The 23863-nt window shown below is 39.9% G+C and overlaps 1 protein-coding gene across 1 annotated transcript; it reads right to left on the bottom strand.

Annotated features, from left to right (window-relative positions):
* Positions 1-672: 672 nt before the first annotated feature.
* On the bottom strand, positions 673-21126 carry LOC140933185 (uncharacterized). Its single transcript, XM_073382697.1, has 11 exons — positions 21012-21126; positions 20490-20533; positions 16546-17877; positions 12515-12639; positions 11205-11459; positions 9401-9826; positions 8032-8253; positions 6110-6238; positions 4426-4512; positions 4248-4319; positions 673-1359 (listed from the first exon to the last, which is right to left on the bottom strand). Exons 1-11 carry the CDS (start codon positions 21047-21049, stop codon positions 1216-1218), a joined length of 2874 nt encoding a protein of 957 aa, XP_073238798.1. The 5' UTR covers positions 21050-21126; the 3' UTR covers positions 673-1215.
* Positions 21127-23863: the final 2737 nt, after the last annotated feature.

Here is a 23863-nt window from a genome sequence, read left to right as displayed (position 1 = left end):
GAGTCATCTTAGTTTCCACCGTTGCATCAAAATAAAGGCCCCCTTACACCCCGGCACGTTTTCGTCCAACTTGCAAACAAAGTCCCAATCAAATATTTCCTATAACACGAGAAAAATGCGGCGTTCTGGCAACCGTTGCCAAAAGAAGAAATTGGGTTATCGTGTCGTGTAAACGAAAACGCAGCAAGAGGCGTTGTTGAAACTTTTCATGCAATCAGGGCCCAACAAAACTGCGAGACAAGTACGGCGAGAGGAGGCTACTGTCAAAAACGAAGTCTTCAAAGCTACGGTAAAACGGGTAACGTGCAACTTCTTTTGCAAAATTGATACGAAACAAGTTGAAATAGTACGTTGGGCCCTTTACCACCTCTGTCTTGCAACAAATCAGGTTGCTGCAATTTGCGCGAATACGGACTTTTGATTGGATAAAATTACGCAATTGTAACGTCACTTGCTAAAAAACAAGTTTGCCTTGGGCCGGTAAACGCGCAACATGTACAGATTTTAATGCAAAAAAAAGACCTGTACTTTCTGCAACAACCTTATTAATTTTATTGCAAGACAAGTTTGATTGATGAGTGGTGAAACGCGCAACGCTGCTTTTAACTGCCCACCTACCCCTCCCCTAAGCCAACATTAACACTTACTTCTCGTTTACGGCAAAATGTTGGCTTAGGGGAGGGGTAGGCGAGTAGTTTCCCAGAAACCTAAACTGATCCAAAACCTCCACCCTGCGAGCAGAGCCTCCTTTTGTCTTCTTGAGTGAGAAGAAGAAAAGGATGCTCCGCCTGAATAACCTTTGAAGTCGCCCCAGCCCGAACTTTTTCACTAGTCAATCTTGTTCTCTTTCGTCAAATTGTTTTTTTCGAGTGTGTGCATCCGTTTATTGATAAACCGATGGTCGTAACCGAGCTAGTCAGTTCTGGCCCATCTCTTTAAGTCACGCAACGTCGGGATTGCGTGACATAGAGAGACAGGGGCCGGAACTGGACTTAAACCGAGCCCGCTGAAGCAAGCACATGGCTATTAGGCCTGGGTTTGAAACTATCTCCTAGCAACATGCAGCGCATGCTCAACAAAGGTCTAATGCGATTTATGCAGAGTCTTTCTCGAGTACGCCAGAATTGAACAAACCAAAGAAGGCCCCGCTGGCAACGTGAAAAACAACAACAAGAACAAAGCAAAAAGAAAAATGCAATACAATCATATTTAGCGCTAATTTTCCGGGCCACAATCCATCATATCCTGTTCTCCTACAGCATTCTCCTCCTCTTCGTTGCCAAATTTCTCCTCCCTGTCTTTAAGTAATTCTATTTCCAAGTTAGAGCTCTCGTACTCAAAATAACTGGCTATGTGGTGCTGTCAAATGAAACACGAATGATTAGATCGATGAAGGAAGTGAAAAAAAGCAAATAAAATGAGAGAAGGAAACGATCATTTGCCCGCGAACCAAAGTCGGGTCAATAGCGAGCTTTTTCCTGTTCATGACAAAGCCTTATCGGGTGACAGCATTTTACTGTGCAATAATGGCTGTGCTACAGTAGACGGCAAAAACAATCCACACGACAAATTTTTACTACCTTGGCAACAAATGGGTTACGCAGAGTACTGTTTTTGATAAATGAGCGACTTTTGAGTGTTTCCACGTCAGTGTAATAATGGCTAGATGTGAGTGTGAGGTGTCCAGATTGAAGATGATAATGTCCTGTATTAATTCTTTAGTATTCCGTTCCAGTAAAAGGTTCATTTTTGTACTATGTCCATGTCTGTGTAAGTGAGTCAGTCTGTCCGTCCGTCCGTAAAGATATTTCTTTTGTCCTCCCAGCGAAAGGCGTTAAAGCTTAACCTTCGGATCCGAAGGTACCGGGTTCGATAACTGCTACCACCCTTTTTTCCCCGACGAATTTAATAGACTTTTTTTTATAAGCCTAACAATTTAATATTATAAAAGTACATTAATCATTTCGAAGATAAATCGATTAAAAGAAATAAATTTGTAAGAAGTTAGTTAGTCACAGTCAAGATCAGCGTTCGATCGATACTCGATGGCGCCTTTTCTTTTCGAGAATTTTGCTAAAGCTGCAGAGACTGAGAGAGTTGGGGGGAGTAAAAAAATTATCCCAAGGGACAGGGAAGGGAAACATTGGCATAGAGTGTCTGCGACGCAGACTAGCTCTGCAGAGTAACGAAGACATTAATTCATCCGTGCTATAACGTTTCTACCACGGCTTCATCCTCATAAAGGCCCATTTCATTTGACCCCACAGGCAGTGGAGAGGTTCGATGGGTATAAAAAAATACACCTTATTCACGATACCCGCGATCTTTGCATTGCACGCGTATACGGACTAATGGGATAAAAGAATTGTCGCTTGGTGGGAGGGGGGTGGTGGAAGTGGTCATTGTTATTTTACATGATCTCATAGTGAGCAATAATGACTTGTCGAACCTCGAACTGTCCTTTTTGCAAAAACTAACAATTGTCGTTGTCACGTTTTGATGGAACAAACAAACTCGACCACGTTTACTCGTTTGACAAATTTTAACCGTCGTTTGCACCCTTGAATACCACGTGACATCGCTTTTATCCCTTCATCCCGAAGGCGCGTGCCAAGTTGGCGAGCATCGCAGGGAATCCACTCGCTAGTAGCTTAACTCGGATTTGAGGCCTGAAGCAATTCCTGAGATGCTACTAAATGTCACTGGTGCTAAAACACGAGAGTTTGACTTCGCATGCTAACTCCTTCCCACCCTCTTGCGCTATGTCACTGATATATATTTTTATTATATGCATACTGAGAAATACTCACCAAAAAGCTATGTCGTAAATTTTCGTACGCAAATTAGTTCTAGCCAATCAGAGGAGCCAACGATGGTTTTCACACGTGAAAAAAATAATACGTCCAATCAGAATCGCGAACGATGTTTTTTCACGTGTGACAAAAATGACACGTCCAATCAGAAGCCACAGACGTGTGTGAGTTTCGCGCCAAAATTCCCGCCTTTTATTGCAGCTTGCAGCGCTACTTCACACACATTCAACGAGAAAAGTTTTACTCAAAGAGATTTTCAAGCTAAAAAAGTGAAAAACATTTCGGAAATGGAGTGGAATAGTTTCGTTTGTTTCACTGTCGATAAAGAAAACGGTAGAGAGCAAGCGAAAAAACAGCGGAAAGGGAAAAAGAGAACGAGACGTAAGCTTTTGTTGTGCTTTTTGTCGGAGCTACTTTGCCTTTCATTTAAGCTTCAGGTTATATTGAAACCGGCCATTTTACTTAAATTCACTCATTTTCAGTTGTGCATTGAGAACAAACAGTTAAGATTACTTATAATTCTTGGATTACCTCATATCCTTACCGTCATTTATGTTTTTAACAAACGTTTTTACTAAAAAGCTGATACTTCGTTTTCGTTGTTATTTTGCGGTAAGTGTGTAGCGGCAAATTTTAGCATTTTGAAATATTTAAAATAAAAAGGCCGCCAAAGTGATGAATGTCTCGGTATGTGTATGATAAACACAATACCACATGGAACGTGCTTTGTACGGTATTTACGCACGAGTTGTTGACGTATCAGAAATCTTACTCGTTCGCTGCCCTCACTCGTTCGATTTCTGATACGTCAACAACTCGTGCGTAAATACCGTACGCCAGCACTTTCCATGAAGTATTCTCTATATACACCATACGTCCTGGACAGGCCAGATTTGAACCCTGAACTACAGATGGCTAGTCCAAAGAGAAAAGGGAGCGCTGCTATTACTTAGATTCTTTGCTTGTAGCTCCACTGAGCGAGGGTCCCGTGAATTCCCTGTATTTTGGTTTCAGTATTAATTGCAGCGGGTGGGGATAGACGTAACACTGATACTAAGACTCGAACATTACACAACTTAGGCGCCGAATCTTAGTTGCTAAGGTTTTATTCCGAAGGGACGATCGATTTGGGCGATCAAACCCACCCTAAAAGAATACCAGTCGGTGCAAAATGCCGTGAACTGTCGGAAGAAGTGACAACCTTTATCTATTTTAACGTTGGGAACAAACTGATTAAAACGCCACTTGTCTGCCGTATTAGCCTTCGGTCAGTACCCTTTTGATTTTTGTGATTTTTTTTTACTTACTATGTACATACGTGAATGTCGACATGAGGTGAGATCGAGTGGAAAGACGTTTCTACAAGAAGACGTACTTATTTTTAAGTTAGAAAAAGGGAATAAGGATCTTATTTTAAAAGTTCGGGCTACATACCTCTCTTGATGGTTTAATACACTGCGCCATGTAAGCCAGTCGAAGAAGTGTCCTCACTAAGAGATCTTTCACCTGAAGAAATAACAGAGTTTATGGGTGACGTTTTCCACGAAGAAACATATTAAGTAATAATACAGGATGCATGTTTTCTTTCTCTCTTACTTTAGTGCTACTTTACCTTGGTTCTGTTCATGAATGCGGCCCTCGGATCTTTGATGTCTCCATTCAATGACCTTAGCTTGTTCGTTAACTTCTCAAGTGGTGCCTTTACGTGGGAAAAAATAACAGTGAATTGTATTAATAGACTTTTCCACGGTTTTTTCAACTTTTGCCATGAGCAAGGTAGGGTAAACCCGTCAACACCACCTTAAAGAGCGTCTTAAAATTAGTAAGACTGTCAAGTTTAAAAGTGATACGTCTTAAGAGAGTGAAGATATAGCTTCGCATAGTTGCGAAATTTACAGACGTTTGTATGGTGGGCGCAAGTTTGCCCCTCCCCCCCCCCCCCCCTCCCCACCACCACCATACAAACGTCCGTAAAATTTCGCGACTTTGAGAAGTTACATCTTCGTAAGTTTGCCACAAATCAATTTCAAACTTGGTAATCGTATTAATTTAAAGGCGCTCTTTCCAGTGGAGTCGACGGATTTTCCCTAACTTAACCATGTGAAGAGCTGGGAAAAAAAAACCGTGCAAGGGTCTATTCATCAAATCAGAGGTTATCTTTGTGGTTGCTATCCTGGATTCCACAATCCTGACGTCCATAAGAGCCGACAGAAAGCCGAATATTTTTCGAAGTTGAAGTTTTGTAAGTGGATTCCCAACTCGTAAGCGGTTTGTAACAGGTGTTAAAACGACATCTTGTATAGAGCAAATGTTACAAAAACGACGGATTATGCTCGGATATTATTCGAGTTGCATTTGACAATGATTACTAACACTTTGCTTCCTTTCCTAAACAGATCCCATTTACGCGCGTCAACTCACGCAGCGTATTATTGAGTCAGTCTGCATTCAAAAATGGAGATTTCTACATTGTAGCACTTTACTAAGCAAAAAAAAAATATATAGTTAAGAATGTCATTTTTTCAACCGTTTAAGCTCATATCTTCTCTCAATCTAAAACTACGTTTAACTTTTTAAATAGCCTAATTCCAGTAGCTTCAAAGAAGTAATGCCGATAGTAGGGATTTGTAGCTGAAAAGGGTAACTACTATAATGCGAACGCAGCGGTTGTTCCAGTTGTCGCTAATCTAGTAACATTTCGGGCGGAGAGAAGCGACACCCAGAAATACGTCTGCGCTTAGAAGGCTAAGTGTATAAGTAGAAAAAAAGCTGTAGCCACATCCACTCGCTCAGGTAGCTATCTTTGACGTAAACGCTACAACTTCCATGATAGGAGTTTACAAATAATATTTAAGTTCTTAGGGTGACGAGCGCGCTCAATGTATTGTTGTACAATCCTTTTATTTATACGGGTAGTTACTGGTTTTACCCTTCGCGATCAAGCTGTACTGAGAGAAAGAGGGAGTGAACGAATCACTTAGCAATGAAAAAGTATACATCACCATATACTAGAAATGACAGGATGAAAAGAAATTCACAATAAAGAGACTGTGGAAGACAAAAGGAACAGGACAGGAGAGGGAGAAGGGGTTCCGCCTCACATTTACCCTCCCTCAATCATCCCGCTCGTCTTAATGCCCCCCCCCCCCCCCCCCCCCCCGCTTTGGATGGCTCCACCAGCCTCTCCACTAGGCCAACATTTTTCTCTAAGTGAAAAGTAAGTGTAAATGTTGGCCTAGGGGAGGGGTAGCTTGGCAGTTTCCCAGAAATGTATAATGATCCGAAATGGCCATTACCCTCTCCTTTGGTGGTAGGTCTTCACTTCCCACTGCAAGGCTCAACAGTGAAATGATGGTGTGCAACAGAAAATAGTCTGAATTCTCCTTCGGTTTTATTTGTTCTACAAGTTTTACAAGGCTTGAAACCTGCATCAAAATAGACAAATAATAACCTATATCAGTACAACATTACCCTGGCAGTGCAATCATCAATTTACTAGCAGTAGTTGTACTAGCACTCTCACCTTGGCCAACTACATGTACTTTCTAACAGTGCTATGGCTAGTCGCACAAAAGGGTCCAAGAGACCTTTCCGTCAATGGCAGATGTTCACCTTAGTATACCCAATGTTACAAGTAGCAGTCAGGCTACATGTACCTTACACGCTGTACATCACGCTTACTGGAACATTTTCCAGCCCTGGTGAGATGAATTTAAATCTAAAAAATTGCTTGCCTTTGTACAAGCTGTTGCTGAAGTTTCCCTTTTTCATTAACACTGACATTTACTTGACATCGGCAATAATTTCTCGCAAAGCGAGGGCACGACGCAGCCTCGCGTACGCGAGTTTGTAATCTTGTCGCGCACGAAGCGCGCGAGAAGCGCGTGGGCCCCGCATGGTCTTAGCGGCATGCAAAGTCGGTCGTCTATCGGTAAATAACCAGCAATTTTGCTTAAATGGGGCCGAGTTGTTCAAAGCTGGGTTAAGATAACCCAGGATTAGTGCGAGATTTAAATTCAGATATGAAAGCTTAAAAATCATTTCAGTTTTAATTCTTTTTGTCGACAAGTTGCTTATTGAAAACTTTAAAAATAACAGAGAAAATTATTCGAGAAAATGCTTTCAAACACAAGAAAAAGAAACTCGGGTTAAATTTAACCTCGGGTTAAGCGTTAATCGGCCTTCGAACAACTGGGCCCAGAACAGCAAACGCAACAACTCTGGATTCAACAAGTGGTTGCAAATCCGTGACGGGGAAGATTTACCACCGACACTCTTCTGGAGCAAGAACGCCAAACTGAAATTCACTGTAAGCAACGAAGAAGACGATGACAGCAAGAAACCCCGCGGCAGAGAGAATATCGCTTTGCACAGCGAAGAAGAAGCCGTCAACAAGAGACAGAGGACACTTACAGACAGCTAGTGTACAGGGCAGCGACAAAATACCGCAATTACAATGCCACCGTTCGCAAAGAAAGCGATCAGGAGAGGCAATGCTTACTGGAGGTTTACAGTCAAAATTAAGCAACGATAGGTAGCAAAAATTACACGATTTGTTAAATACACGTGAGCGATATCTTGCCAACGGACTGAGCTGAGGATAGACGATCAGCCATTACACCATGACCAACAATGGGTTCAAAAAGTGATCCTTTACAGTAAGCTTACTACACTCTTTTTTTAATCATAATATTATAATTATAAGAATCTTGTTTTTCGGACCCAGGCTGAATATTCTTATTTTCCTGTCGATTTTAGGTTGGAAATATTCTTAAATTATTCTAAATTCTAAATTATAGCTAATGGCATTTCGGCTTTACAATAAATAGGGGTCTCATTGACCAGTGTTCTTGCCGTTTAGTGAAAGGAATAATTTTCTACGGTTGACTTAAAAACATAAATTTTACTGTATTTACAGATTTTCAAACACAAAATTGAGTCCTTTTCAAATTCTCAGCCTCAGGTTTATTCTTAAAAATTAATATTCTTAAAATTTTATTAATTTCAGCCTCAATATCCTTATAAAATAATTCTTATCGGAAAAAGAAGTATATAGACAGTCTAGAGGTTCTCGTGAGGATCTTCGATACACACATTTCTAGTATAATAATTATTATTGCTGCCCCCCTAAAGCGTCTATCAGGCAGCACTTTCCCCATGCTCTCCAGCACCTTTTAGGTCCCTACATTATCAGTTTTACTACACCCTTTATTTTTACCTCAACAGTGTCTGGTACAGCTACATCACATCTTTCATCATCAGTGCGTCTACCAGTTTCTTGTTGTTGACCAAATTTCGGCACAAGCCAATGTAGCAGAGTCACGCCCAGAAGACGTTGAAGTTGGATGCCGCGGACTGAAGGAGGCTGGATTTGCACAAGGTGCAACAGGTTTCTATGGTCTGTACTCAGTTTTGCCATGACTCTGCACAATTCTTTAATCTGAAAGTTGTAACATGTACTAAGATAATATACGAGTGCAAGTAGTTTCCTCTATTCTCCGACACAAACAAACTATTCTGCCATGACCACTTCGGGGCCCTGAGCTTAAATCTTATACAACATTTGTAAATTAATATTGTAGCCCACTTGATTACTTTCTGCCAGTTGGGTTTCCTAACTTTCTCTTCCCGACTTAAATATAGATTTTTGTTTTTGCTATTGTTTTTGTGTTAACTCTTGTGTTTTATCAAACCGAAGTTGAAATTATCACAAAATATCTCAAATTAGGTAGTAGTTGTGATTCACTGGCAAGAGAACTTTTGAAACGTCCAATTCAATCAGTAATCATGTATAATTAAACAAATCAGACTCTTGCTATGCTATCATCTAATTTTGTTTAATCACTCAAAGGAATGCTAACTGAATCGAATTTTCAATTCACTCAGTCCTGTGACCATTATAAACAATGAAGAGGCTTAACCCTTTAAGCCTCAACAGTGATCAGCACGAAATTTCTCCCTGTAATACCAAAGCTATATGAAACAGAGTGGTCATGAGAATTGAGGACATGATCACAGTAGATGAATCGAATTGTTGCTTCAGCAAATTCTCCCCACTACTTCTATTGAAAACGTATAAGGGCTGGTCATTTATTACCATCTTGCGGAGGGTCATTTAAAAAATTTTGGTTGGTTTTGGAGTCATTTTCAGAAAAGGAAGCATTATATGGGGGGAAGGTCCTTTAAACACATTTCAGGAAAGTAGTGCAAAGCAGTAATGAGTGTGGAAAAAAATTGAAATTGAATGTAACAGCCGTAAATAAGACGGATCTTTATATAAATACTGTAGATAAAGTATGTGGCTAACTTCGGTACGATTTGTAGTTAGAATATTTCTAGTTTCCACAGCAATCAGATGGGAGGGGCGGGGGGAGCACTTTCACAACATGTTAAATTTATGTGGGGCATTTCTAAAAATCTACAATAACATGAATTGGGGGATATTGGTTTAAAAATCTTCTAAGCATTTTCAAAATGGCCTGCCCCCATCACAGGTACATTGTAATAAACAACCAGCCCCACAGGGACAACAAAATTAAATTCAAATTTGAATTTTGATACTAGGGTGTAAAGGCTTAATGTCAAACCTCATCAGGCCACTGCATCTCTCCAAAACAGTTCAGCACAGCTGCCAGGCACATCTCAATATCAAACACCACTGTCTGAAGCCTAACATCCAATGCTAAACGACACAACAACACTGCAAGGTTTTGCAGCTCCTGGACTACATAACAACGAGGACACTTTTGAAGACAATGTGTGAGAAACTGCACAAGATGCATTATGTTCACAAGAGGAAAGCGTTCAGTCTGGGGTTTGCCACTGCCAGTCACGTCTTCCATGTCTTCAGAGGGTGAATCTGACAAAATTTCCTTGATGTTTAGTTGGGTAACAAGATCTCCAGGAAAGAGTCTAGGGACCCTTGCACCTAATGAAAGTAATTCTTTTATAACTTTCTTGATACTTGGCACCCATAATGAGCCTCTTGGGTCTTGGGGAATATCTTCTCGGTTCTGAAAGTGCAGATTCACAGTTAGCCTGTGCCACAGATGAAACTAAACTCTGGTTAAGAGAAATAGTGCCAAAATCCCTGTCCTGGGTCTTTACCTGTATACCAGGATTTGAGTACATGCCATGATTGGCCTGTTTAAAATGCCATTGTCAAATTTGCCATTTAAGGTGAAAGGAAATTCAAAATGCTCTCCTGGTAATTCGTTGAGTCCGCTGGGGGCCTAGAACTAGGATATTGGCCCTGCTTTGCAGACGTTACTAACCGAGGTTAAATAACGTTTGCGATGCAGGCTAACAGTTTGATGATGATGAAACGGCAGATATTAATGAAATCAATTAAACCTCTTATACTCTTGGACCTTTTCAGAAAATTTTTTTTTTAACTCAAATCTGTTCTTACCCACAGTTTAACCCTTGAAGTTTTAACATCCTGTAAACAAACCCCTGTCACTGAGTCTTACAGTAAGGAAACAATTATCGGTGGAGATAATGTCTTGTTATTGGATCAAGTATTAAAGGACTTAAAATCCTCATTGTCAACATGCTATTTAAACTAAAACCTTTTTTTATTAATCAGTAACTCACACAGTGTGGTCTTTAGATTTTCATCCACTGATTATTCTTACCTTGCTTACATGCACATTCAGGACCCATCCATCACATTGGCCAGTAATTAACCATGCAATAAGTAAATTGATAAATAAAGAATTGAAATTTTATTTTAGGGATGGTTTGTCATCCACACACAGTAGTGTTGTTATCTGCCATTCATGATCAAATCAGTATTTGCCAAAAATAATTATTTCTAATTAACAGTGTGATAGTGATTATTGTTGTTGTTGTTAATGTTAATGTTAACGTCTTTGGTATTGTTGTTGTTGTTGTTTTTTATGGAAAGTTGAAAACCAGAGCAGGGACGGATCTAGGAGGAAGGGTGCAGGGGGTGTGCACCCCCCCCCCCCCCTGAAATGACCTGCGGTTTTCTAATACAACTGGTATTCTGCAAAAAAAAAATGTGGTTTATTGGTGTTGAAGTAGAGCAAGAGACGAGTGCACCCCCTCCTGAAAAAAATCCTGGATCCGCCCCTGCAGAGTACCTGGGGAAAAAAACCCTTAGAGGAGGGGCAAGAACTAACAGCAAACTCAACCCATGGAAAAAAAATTGCATTGCTTCTGTGATTCAAACTCAGGTCATGTTAGTCGGAGACAAGTGCTTAACCACCATACCACTATTGCTCCCAAAAATGGTACCATCAACCTTGGTATAAACACTACATGAATTCTACAGCCTCGGCATGCAGCATACTTTTGGTTAAATCTCAAGATTATTTAAGTAGCCTAACTGACCTTTAAATACGACACGATCAAACACGAACTTACCTCAGTAGCTGTTTCAACCATCACCCACATGACTTGAAAAGTTGAACTAATCACATGCTGATCTTGGTGTCGGCACATGACCTGAAACAACCACTCAGATACCTCTGATGGACAGGGCCAGTCTAGATAATGTTGCAATATCCATCCTCCACAGATTAACTCTTGCAGATCAGCATCTGAGCCAGACACCACCTTTGCTTCAAAAGAGGAATTCTCAGGATGAGGGAGCATTGATAGATGAGGAAAGTCTTGTGACTGAAAAACAAAAGAACATCTATTAAGATAACAAAATTGCATGTACAGTATAAATTGCCCGGACATACATGTACATTGTACTGTGTGCATGTGACACTCAGATTTTATCGCCAGCCCAAGCAGTACATATCCGTAGCCAGTGAAGTGTGTGTGATTGGCAAGCTAATCCTCCATAGCACCAGAATTGTAATACCTAACAAGTTGAGACCATGAGTCCTTACGCTGGCTCATGAATGGCATTCCGGTATCGTCAGTATGAAGCAGAGGTTGTGATCAAAAGTACAGTGGCTCGGGACAGACAAAGAGACAGAAAGATCCTGCTCACCCTGAGCCAATCGGGTCAACCCCCTTACCACAAGGTCCACGGCAAGACTTGGCTCTGGATTTATTAGGTCCTTTTCCCGTCAGGTGTCTCCGTGTAAGCTGTGGTTAACTATTTCAGCATGCGTTCCACGACATCTGATAAGATCATTGAGAGACTGGAGAGAATCTTCATGATTCATGTTTTACCACCATCAGTAACCAGTGACAATGGGCCTCAGTTTGTTTCAAGTATGTTCGAAAGATATTTGGAAGAATGTGGTATCGAGCACAGCAAGACCATGCCTTTATGGCCCCAAACAAATGGTGAGATGGAAAGGAAGAACAGTTCTTCATTTCCATGATCCTTTCCATGATCCTTTTCCTTTTCCATGTTCTTCCTTTACTGATCTCTTTTGAAAAGGTTGGGGAGTGCACAAGCTGAGGGCAAACAGTGGAAGGAAGACATTCGCAAATACTTGATAGCATACAGATCAACTCCTAACACCACCACCCGAGTGAGTCCAGCTGAACTTCTGTTTGGAAGGAAAAGCCGGACCAACTTACCTGAATTCCATGAAGACCGTTTACTGAGTGGAGGGGGGCTTAATAAACGGAGGGGGAGGTTTTTTGACTTTCTTCCCCTGAAAAGTGGGGGGGGGAGGCTTAACAGAGAGGGGGGGGGCTTAATAGAGTATTTAAGGTATAAACTGCACATCATCCCTTCAATTTTTTTTTTATTTTAAAGACCTTACTGTGACATAAGGATGAAACATTGGAAAGATGTCCTCCCCTGGTAGGTCCTCAGTAAAGTCATGAACATCCACCAGAAACTTCTTGATGTCTTTTGGTAAAGTGCAGTCCTTGAGGTCTCGTCCATCTAAATAAATTCAAAATTGAAAATTTCTCAATGTTCTCACACAAATGACATGACTACAGTTGTTGTCTGACTGTTAATAGAGAGCTTAAGCAACAACAATGATGACAGCAGCAAACTTTTTAAAAAAAAAAAAGTGACCTCATACTGTTTCAACATTCATCCCATCTTATTCTATGTCATTCAATTTGTCAAATATTGGGCAAGTGTTCTGGATTTTAATTCTAAAGGACTGACTAAGTTTAAAAATGAATGAACAAGGAAATTGTTGTCTTGTGATCACATCCTCTACAAAACATGAAATTAATGAGGAAGTTCCCTGTTGTGATCATGCAACAATGGCAAAGAAATGTACAAAAAAGCATGACGCAAGGTGCAAAGTGTTGTTTTGCTAATCTAAACTTATTGCCTTTTTGCCATTCCTGTTGATGTTGTCATCCTTTTTGCTTAACTTCCTTATGACTGCTAAATATTGATGTTGTCAAGAGGGGCACAGGGGATTTGGTTCAACACAGGCAGTAATGGGTGGCTGAGGTATGAATAGATTAGACACTATGTTATTTTATATAATAACTAAGATAGTACGTGTGCTCTGATTGGACCAGAGGGATGTTTGCATGAGAGTATGTAAACTAAAAGGGGCATCAAGATGTTTTGCTTTTCGTGCACTAATCACGCAAGCATGATTTGAGTAGAAAGCTCGACAAGTTTACTTTACTAATTTACCCAGTCCCTCGTCATCTGAAACTTGGAAAGTCTTTACAAAACATGCCGTGTCATTTTTTTTTTGCTTAAGCTGACATTTTAAGTAAGAAAAATCCGTATTTTGGAAAGCCTCTTTTTTGCAAAACAAGAACTGATTACGCAAGCAAGACTTTGAGTACAACATTTCACGACTGGTGAGAATTTCTCCTTTAATTAGTCCCATAACAAAGAGTTTTGCATTTTTTCTTGGGAAAGTTAATATATAAAAGCAATAGAAAATTTTTTTCCTATATTTGCATAGCCTGATATAAACACTCGAGGGGTTGGGAGAATTCTCAACTGTTATGCAAACCCTTGACTTTGTCTCGGGATTACATAACTGTCAAGAATTCTCCAAACCCCTTGAGTGTTTATATCAAGCGACGTAAACATGCAATACATTTTCTATTGCTTAAGCATAGTGCTCCTTTGGCATGGACCCTTTATACCAATATTTTTTATACAAATAATCTTTAACCCAATTGCACCTGAACTACCCTTTAACTCATCCCTTGTAGAATGTTCCCATGGTCATTGACAACCTTAACACCTAATTTGCAGCGTTCCAGCCAGAGTGCGCCATTGTGTGAACCTCACAAAAGAGCGAGAGATGACCCCCACCAAAAGCGTTCAAGGGCAGTTATGGCCCTTTCCTCCTTTAATTCCCTGGGCTTAAAAATGTCTCTGTTACTTCAACTACAATAATTTTCCAATAAAACACAATTTTTAATCTATAGAACAACGACTCCGTACCGTTATACACAACATGAAAATCAATTGATGAATCTTCTTGAGTTTACCTGATTTACCGTGAGTGGTCTGGAGACCACTGAGCCTCGACTTGGCTTTTGTTATATCACAGGAGCTGATGGGTATCCATCATGGCGTCTCGAAAAAGGACGAACCTGACAAACGCATTTTCGAGGTCTATCGAAAGTTTTTTCTCCGTAAGTAACAAAAAAGTGGATAGAGGCGAAGCAGTTCAGAAGAAGCAAAAGGAAGCAGATCTTGACAGCGAAGTGGAAAATGAGGTGAAAAAAATTACTAACTATTTTTATTGCATACATTCTGATTATACTCTTTGCTTTATTACCGAGGATTTCCTCTATTGTGCATGAAGTTTAAATTTGAGTTTGGGAGCACTTGTGCTACCAGATGTAAATTTTTACGTGCACTGCCGAAATTTTAGGCGTACAGCTGAAAATTTAAGGAGCACAGCTTATAATGTTGGGAGCGTCTATTTCAAAAGAAAAAGTAAAAAGCTTAACAGTGCCACGTTTATTTGTCATCTTCAGTTTGTTACTTTTACTTCAGTCCTGTGATTGATAAAACACAGCCGATTTGCAATGAAGTAATACTTTGTGATTTTTAACACTAATTTCTCTTTTTGAAAAACAATTCAAAACTGACAACGAGTGTGTCGAACGAGAATGAAAATTAATCTTTAACCCATTCGCTCCTGGAGATTTTGCCGAAAAACACGTTTTGAAGCTAGTCGAGTGGTTTTCTGGTCACTGTCGTGCTATAAAGAGCTAAAACTTACCACAAACCGGTTTACAGGTCGTACACTTGGCGGCCTTCTGATCCAGATGCAAAACACCAGCTTGCAAAGTTCGGGCATGCGCAGAAAGCAAAATTTTGAGATAGTTTTTGGGTTTAAAAGTGACACAGTAGGTCTTGACTTATACTTTTCTCTTTTTCTCCTCCCTTCTTTTTTCGCTTTTTTTGCCTCTTTTTTTTTTTCTCTTGCTGGGCATTTAGTAGGCTTCATTTTGGTGGGAAGAGTTTTTAGGAAAGCTTTTAGGATCTTAGGATTAGGTGAGAGGAAAGGTAGGTGGGTAATGGAACAAGATTTTCATGGAGATTTTCAGGTCAATGTCACATGGTTTTTTGCTTCTTTCTCCGGTGTCCTTGACTGAATTGTATTCATTCTGGTATGGTTTGAAAGATCTCTTCACTCTACACAAGTTAGCGAAGAAAGTTGTCCTTGATCGTTAAAACTGATGACGTCACAAAGGGTAGAAAGGACCTGGATCCGCACGGGCGGTTACAGTTGGTTCAGGGGCAAATGGGTTAATGAATTTGTTAAATGCGCAATGACTTACATGTAACTGGAAAACGACTTAGAAAACTTTCTTACCTGGAAAAAAAGGCTCTTAATCTGCACTGTTTTTGTTTTGATGGGCGTTAAAACTGAACGTTCGACATGATTGTCCATTGCGCAAAAAGTACGTGTTTCGTTCGTAGCATATATTTTCATGTGTCAGCGGTGTTTATTACAAAACAGAAGAGTCTGGGATGGAGTAAAACATCGAAATGAAAAAGAACATTCAAGTTTGTTGAATCCATTGGGAGAAAAGACCAATTAAACATACACGGTCTTTCTAGTTCGAGTTCGTAAGTATAGTCGGATGTAAGTCAGTCGCACTGTGCTTTGGGTTTTACAGCACACAGGTGCGATTACACATGAATTTTGAGGTGCACAACCAAAAATCCAGTCGCATATGCGACCAGTTAGTCGCTAACTTTGAGCCCTGAAGGTATATATAAACAGACATAAAAACAGGCGAAAATCATGGAAAGGAACTCAGCAACGTGTGAATGAATTTTTCACCAACTGGCGGCCAAAAACCTGAATGTCAATGCAGTACAATGATCTATTGCCAGCATAATTTGGTATTCCATAGGCAAAAAAAAATTATGTATTCATTATTTCACTGGCCAAAAGCGGGGTTTGTTCGGGCTAAAAAATATTTGGCCAGTCACCATGACCGGCAACCTGCTGTCTGTTATTTTGAGCCCTGCAATAATGTCCAGCAAAAAAACAAAAACAAAAAACAAACAAAAAAATGGGAGAAGAAAAGCAACCTAAACAGGAAGTAGACAAAGTGAAAAAGGTATTAGTAGAGGAGGTGTGGCAGTGTCACTTTTAAACCAAAAAACTATGTTGAAGTTTCACCTAAAGCTGTGAAAGTCCCAAAAGCACAGAGGCCACAATTTAGGATCAGGAGGAGAAGGCTCCATTATTTAAACAAGAGCACTATTTGGGCAGTTTTGGATCTTTGGTGACTGGAAAAAAGCTGTGCTAGCTTCAAATGGTGTTTTTCAGAAATATATCCTAGGGCAAATGACAAAACATAATTATGAATATGTACTGGTCTTTACCATCAGTGAGTTCCTCCTCCGATTCAATATCACTAAATGAGCTCGGTACTTGCATTTGAGCAATGCCCCCTTTCTCTAGTCCTCTCTGCAACTCTGCTTCCATTTCAGCAAGCTCGGCATCTTTCTCTTTTCGTTTTACCTTCTCCTTTATTAGCTTTTCAAAGGAAAGTTTGTATTTGGTTTTATCTTCTTTTACTACATCCTTGATGACTGGGGATGGAGTAGAAAATGCCGGCACAATACCCTTTTCTGGTGTCCTGACATTTGGTTTCAATTGTAGTTTTTCATATAGAAATCTTGGAGGAGTTAAAAGATCATCATCAGACTCAGAGCCTTCAGAAATATCGCCATCACTTGTGGGTACATCACTATCCAAGCGTATCTTATTAAATGGCTTGCTAATATGGTTGCATTCCTTTTCATATTCCTCTTTTTGTAAAAAATCACTATTTTCGTCTTCCTTGCAATCACTTGAAGAATAAGATGCTTCAGGAAGAACACCATAAATGCCGCAAGGCTTGTTGATCTGATTACAACTCTTATCAGATTCTTCCCTTTTTAAATCATGACAATCGTGAACTTGCTCATCCTCCATAACACTGTCACAACTACTTCTCCGGTCTTTGTCAAGATCTTCATTTTCTGACTGTTCTGATGTATTAACATCTGATTCTTCAACCTTTAACATTAATAGATTGTCTATCTGGGCTACAGTTTCATTGCATTCTTTGTTATCAACACCATTGCTACTTTCACCTTTCTGTAACTTGTCAGTCGTTGATTCCTTATGCACATTAGATTCTTTGATTCTCTTCAAGCTGGCATCTAAAAAATCTCCTTTGCTTGTGGCATTGTGTTGGGCTGCGAATGATAGATCTGTTAAACTTTCATGACATGTATCATAATGTGAAATATCAACTTCTTCAGTTGCTGAAAGGAAGGTTTCATCACAGTCCATACCACTGACATCCGCAAGATCACTCCTTGGTAACTGGGTATTGCAATTAATCAAAGCATTCTTACAAATGGCAACATCCCCAATGGGTGTAGAGTTTTGTACCCTCTTTTGGTTACTCAAAGCTGGATTGCTACCATACCCAGCTTTATTTTTGTCTGGACTAGAATGACATGTTTGATTTATTGGTGAGGCTGAGTTGCAGCTTTTTCCTTTGTCATTTTCTGCATTGTCCTTTGACAAAGCATTACATGTACTGTCTTTAGAACTTGTTTTGGAAGTTTGAAATTTCTCAAATAGTGATGTTCTGAATTCCTCTTCCTTTGTAGTTTTCATTTTCACAGGGTTATCCACTGAGGGGTGACTTTGTTTTGTGCCTGAAATAAAATAAACTAAAGTAAGAACAGTAGTCTTTACACTAGAGCCTAAATAAACTAAGAAATATTTCAAGACAAGTATAGTTTAAATTCTTCAAGTAAAAGGAAGCTTAAAACACAACCTATCTTTGTTACTTCAGGTTAACTTAAGGCTATTTTCCCACACAACATAATTAAGGTTGATTGGCATGCTTCGCCTTTCTCAAAGCTCAAGAAACCACAGGTTCGCAAAGTCTGTTTTAAGGATGGTTTTGAAGTCACTTGAAACTTTTCTTGAATCGTTTCAATTTTCTGTTTTAATGAGATGCAAAGTAAAATAACTTAAGATTTTTATTTAGGCCTTCACACATGTGTCTTGGTTAAGTAAAACTTAGCAGCTCTTAAGTGTTACTCAACGGCCTAGTGTAAAGACAACCAATGATGATACCATCAGGGTTTGAGCTACATATTCATTGCTAAGGGCCCTTTAGCCTGCAAAGCAAGCATTCCAAATTGAGTTATTGCGAGAAAGTTGGTGAAGACCAAACAAAAATTCATAAATCAGACTACTTAAAACAGGGCTCAAAGTGTAATTTGAGTTTGGTAGCACCTGTGTTACCAGATATAAATTTTTAGGTACACTGCCAAAATTTTAGGCACACAACTGAAATTTTTAGGAGCACAGCTTATAATGTTGGGAGCATCTAGTTCAAAAGAAAAAGTAAAAAGCGCTTAACAGTGCCACGTTTATATGTCATTTTCAGTTTCTTTTATTTTAGTCCCATGATTGACCATTGTGATTTTTAATACTTACATGTATTTCTCTTTTTGACAGTACAGTTGTGACTAAAGAAAACTTACACTTAAAAAAAATTGAAAACTGACAACAATGAGTATGTCGAACGAGAATGAAAATTAATCTTTAATGAATCTGTTAAATGCGCGTTGACTTCAGGGTGCAAAGAAAATCAGTTTTACAGCCTGCCATTCGGGCAAGCTGAAGCTCGCATGTACTAGCCAACAAGTCATTCTTACTAGCCCAAAAACCCTTTTTGACTAGCAGGATTGATTACAATCCTTCTGTAATTTGAATTTCCCCCCAAAACAGCACTTGCCCGTCTGGCAAGTTAAGAACAAAAGTCACTAGCCCGACAGCAAAACCCACTAGCCCTGGGCTATCGGACACGACAATCTTTGCACGCTGGACTTACATGTAACTGGGATATGACTTAAAAACTTTCTTACTTGGAAAAAAGCCTTAAAACTAAACGTTCGACATGATCATCCACAGCGCAAAAAGCACGTGTTTCATTTGTAGCATATTTGCATGTGTCAGCGGCATTTATTACAAAACAGAAGAGTCTGGGATGGAGTCAACATCGACACGGAAATGAATATTAGAGTTTGTGGAATCCATTGCATTGGGAGAAAGGACAAATTAAACATACACAGATGAAAAAAAAAAACAATGTAACTTCATTGTATAGAGCCTGGTTGTGCTATTACTTTAGACTGCTTGCAGTCCGCCTTTTCTCTTAAAATCCGTATAGTTCTTATCTCATCCAGCGAGATTGCAAACCACGACGTTATTATTACAATAAGGGATAAGACCAGACGAGAAAAGACGGACTGCTGACTCTTTTGTAATAAACAAACCCTCCATCAGCCCAGAAACAGAGTAACCGATTGGTCAATTGCACAGCTGTTGACAGATAATTGACTGGTCTGTGGTGAGATTGCAAGCAACAAAAATTGTCACACGTCGCAACCAACTGCAAACAATACTGCGAACCAAGCAGTAATTTCAATAATAAATTTTTTAAGGATATCTTTCAGAAGGAAACTGCTGTGAATTTCCTCAAGGGAAACGAATTCATGGCAATCTTACCGGATTTAAAGAAAGTGTAATTTTTTCAGTTGTTTCTTCTCGGGCTTACGCCCTCATTTCTCGTGGCTCGCGGCTTTGCCTATCGTGTGCCTAGGTTTCACGTGCAGTAACTTTGCAAAGAAAAATAAGAGACTGCTTGCAGCATTACTTTTACTTTCATTGCTTGAAGCTACTGTTTAAAGTCCTACTAGTTCCAGTACGTAAGTATGGTCAGGTTAGAAAGTAGCGAGGGAAGCAAGTCATTTGCACCGTGCTTTGGATTTTATGGTGCACAGGTGCAAGTACACATGAATTTTTAGGCGCACAACCAAAACTCTAGTTGCGTATGGGACTAGTAAGTCGTTAACTTTGAGTCCTGTTAAAAGTGAAGCAAAATGTTTCGTTTACTTTACTTTCGAGAAACGTTGATCAGTAGACATGGTGTTAAAATGCTTTTAAAGTTTAGTCCTTTAAACCTTAAGAAATCAATTTCATACCTAAAACCCAATGCAAAAACCCCTTTAAAAAGTAAATAAACCATTGCAGTGAATTTTTAACGCTATCTAAGTTTAAGCTCTGCTTTTTGTTTGACTAATCTTGGGTCTTGTTCTTGGAAGTATTCATGAAAATATCCCCCCCCCCCCCCCCCCCCCCACTCTAACCCAATTTTGGCAACAACAAAAACAATAACAATAACAATAATAATAATAATAATAATAATAGCAATAATAATGGTAATCATAATTCAGTTACTTAACTCACTTACCTTGAGGAGTTAATGCCTTGAAAAATTTGGTTATTGCTTGACTGCTAATAGGATAAACATATAATGACTCAATGAAGTATGCTTAGCTTAATTTGCTCTATCCAGCTTTATCCACTTGCGTGCAGTACAGCTCTTTAATTAGAACACTACAGAATTTCAGCTTGGCAAAACTTCACTGATAAGAATTCTACGTATGTGAATTATCGAAATAGATACAATAAAACCATGTCTGAAAGTATCACGATCTACATTCAGTGCTCTTACTGTTTCCGTAAACTTATGCTAGACCCTACCACAAAAATACAACTTACAATTATAAAACTTAAAACTTACGCTTAGCGGAGACCGGAACCTGGTAAACTTCGGTAGAACGAAGTGAAAACAAATAATAATACTTAAGTTATTAACCTGACTGTCTATCCTATCCTGTTTGATCTGTTGTTTTTCTAAGTAAGATTACGACTTCTCCTTATCATAATCGAGATGCTTAAGTTTTACGAAAAGGCACCGTTTAAGTCTTACCCCTTCCCCTTCTGTGAAGAGGACAGCTTTCTTTTCATTTTCTACAAGAGAACTTCAGCAGCTCACACTTGCCGCCATGTTGTTTCTTCCGAGCGCCAAATGCACCTTGTTGTGCGCTTGCGTCAGATATTTTTACGCTGACCAAAGGTCGGATGATATTGCGTACACATTCACCTATATCGCGCGCTAGGCTAGGCTTCGGATTTTTCGGGGACGTTCACACTAGGTGCTCTAGACTTGCCTACAAGTCGAGCTAAAATCACGAGCGCGAAGCGCGAGCGGTAGATTGTTTATTTACATTTTTATGTTTTCTGTGGCAAAAGCGAGCGAGAGATCTCACTGGGGCCAACGACCGGAACCGGAAATGAGAAGCGAAGGACTTCATGAGAGGACACAGAGGCTTTTTACTGGAAGTACCATCCCACGCAGTGATGTTTTCTCCGCGGGCAGCTAATCCGACTTAATCCCATTTAATATGTCGCGCTCCTCGAAAGTGCGAAAATTTTCTTGTCGTGTATTAGATTTCAGATGCATTTTCTTAATCTTCATTTCGCGCCAGAATAAATTAGTTTGCGCGCAAAGGGCTCCTAAAAAATCACAAGGTTTGTCCCACCTCGAGTCCACCTTCTGGAGATACGCCGGCTTGGTAGCTGGAATACATTGCCGAGGCGAAGATCTGGCATTTTTTCCTCCTCGTCGTATTTTCTTCACGGCAAATGTTTATATTTGTAGTGAGAATGCAGCGCATATCGGTGGATTTTACTTCATGCGGCTTGCTACTTCTGAAAGAAGAGTGCCGGATTTCATCGTTTTGTTCATGTTTATTAGTGTTGGCAAATGTAAGGTAAATGAACCGACAACTGTAAGGTAAGAATTGAAGTTTTAAATTTGTTACTCGGCGAAAAATCGTGGAATGGGAATTCGTGAAACTCGTGAGTATTACCTCAGTTACCTAATGTCATGCGATGACTCCTCGCTTTTTCGATGCGTAACACGGATACAAGCGATAAATTTCTTTCGCAAAGTGAAGTATAATTTACTTAACGAGACCATTTGACGACTATTTCTTGTTACATGCTTTATTCATATTTGCTTGGCTTATTCAGGCTACATGCCAGGAGTTTGATGACAATGTTTGTGTGCTATAATTATGCTGATAAGTTTTTGCACCTTTGTATTGAAACTCATGAGCCAAACGTTTGTAAACTCTAGCAAAACACTCTTCTATTATGGAGGAACTTTTAACGTCTTTCGGGGCCCTAATATGGTGTCAAATTTTTAGGGGAAACAAAGCTTGATTTTTGGCCAAACAGACTATAGCTTTTTTGTCTTTGAAGAGAGCGCGAGGCAAACGTCCGTGAGTACAGTGTAAGCCAGTGATTCTTTAGGTAGGGCTAACAAAGTTAACGTAGGCTGCACTTTAGGTGGCACACCCATGGGTGCAGTGTAACCCAGTGATTCTTTAGGTAGAGCTAACAAACATAGGCTGCACTTTAGGTGGCACACCCATGGGTGCAGTGTAACCCAGTGATTCTTTAGGTAGAGCTAACAAACATAGGCTGCACTTTAGGTGGCACACCCATGGGTGCAGTGTAACCCAGTGATTCTTTAGGTAGAGCTAACAAACATAGGCTGTACTTTAGGTGGCACACCCATGGGTGCAGTGTAACCCAGTGATGCTTTAGGTAGAGCTAACAAACATAGGCTGCACTTTAGGTGGCACACCCATGGGTGCAGTGTAATCAAGTGATTCGTTAGGTAGAGCTAACAAACATAGGCTGCACTTTAGGTGGCACACTCGTGGGTGCAGTGTAACTCAGTGATTCTTTAGGCAGAGCTTACAAACATAGACTATACAGGTGTACATAGATAGACGTACATAGAGCTAACAAACATAGGCTGTACTTTAGGTGGCACACCCATGGGTGCAGTGTAACCCAGTGATGCTTTAGGTAGAGCTAACAAACATAGGCTGCACTTTAGGTGGCACACCCATGGGTGCAGTGTAATCAAGTGATTCGTTAGGTAGAGCTAACAAACATAGGCTGCACTTTAGGTGGCACACTCGTGGGTGCAGTGTAACTCAGTGATTCTTTAGGCAGAGCTTACAAACATAGACTATACAGGTGTACATCAGATGGCAACAAGTTTTCCAGTTAAAACTTTGTCATAAAGTGCTACACCATGGCACTTCGACTATTTCATTATCGCGCTTGTTTTGACGCACAATTGATAGTCAGGAGAAGTCGTATTGTCTAAAACCATAGCAAAAGACAAATTTACACACATAACAGCGTTAAGGTAAGGCAATACACGGCATTTCCTTCAGGTACATTTACATTTTCTGTTAGGTTATAAGCGATTAAATCGCATGCAGGACGAACAAAACGCGAAGCCGTCAGATATTCTAGAACCGTGTTATCTACAGTGCTGTGCATTATTATTGCTTAACTAACTAACTACGCGCTGATGGAAATAAGTTTCGGCCGCTTTAAATTTTGAAACAATTCACTGGTACTGTATAGTCATAATACTTATTGGAGCGGAAAGTTAGCACGCGAGCAGGGCGATTCTGCTGTGGTTTCTGTAATGTAGAAGATATTACGGCAATGAGGCTCCCGAGGTCCGTTCTGGAAATCACAACTACATGTAGGATGAAATGCATTCTGCGTGCAGACGTCTCTTTTTCCAGGTTAGGTTAAATAAACCGTACCAACGGTTTGTTTGACAAAGCTCCCGCGAGACGGTTTCTTGGTGATTTTATTAATTTTTCCGATCCATTTTTTTTTTTCAGCTCTATTTTCGCGGCTTTTGCGATACAAACTAAATTCATTTTTAGTTGTGATGGCATT

The sequence above is a fragment of the Porites lutea genome, chromosome 4 (genome assembly GCF_958299795.1).
Source record: "Porites lutea chromosome 4, jaPorLute2.1, whole genome shotgun sequence".
In the NCBI taxonomy this organism is placed as follows: Eukaryota; Metazoa; Cnidaria; class Anthozoa; order Scleractinia; family Poritidae; genus Porites; species Porites lutea.
The sequence above is the reverse complement of the archived record's forward strand: the minus strand, read 5'-3'. Positions and strand labels throughout refer to the sequence as shown.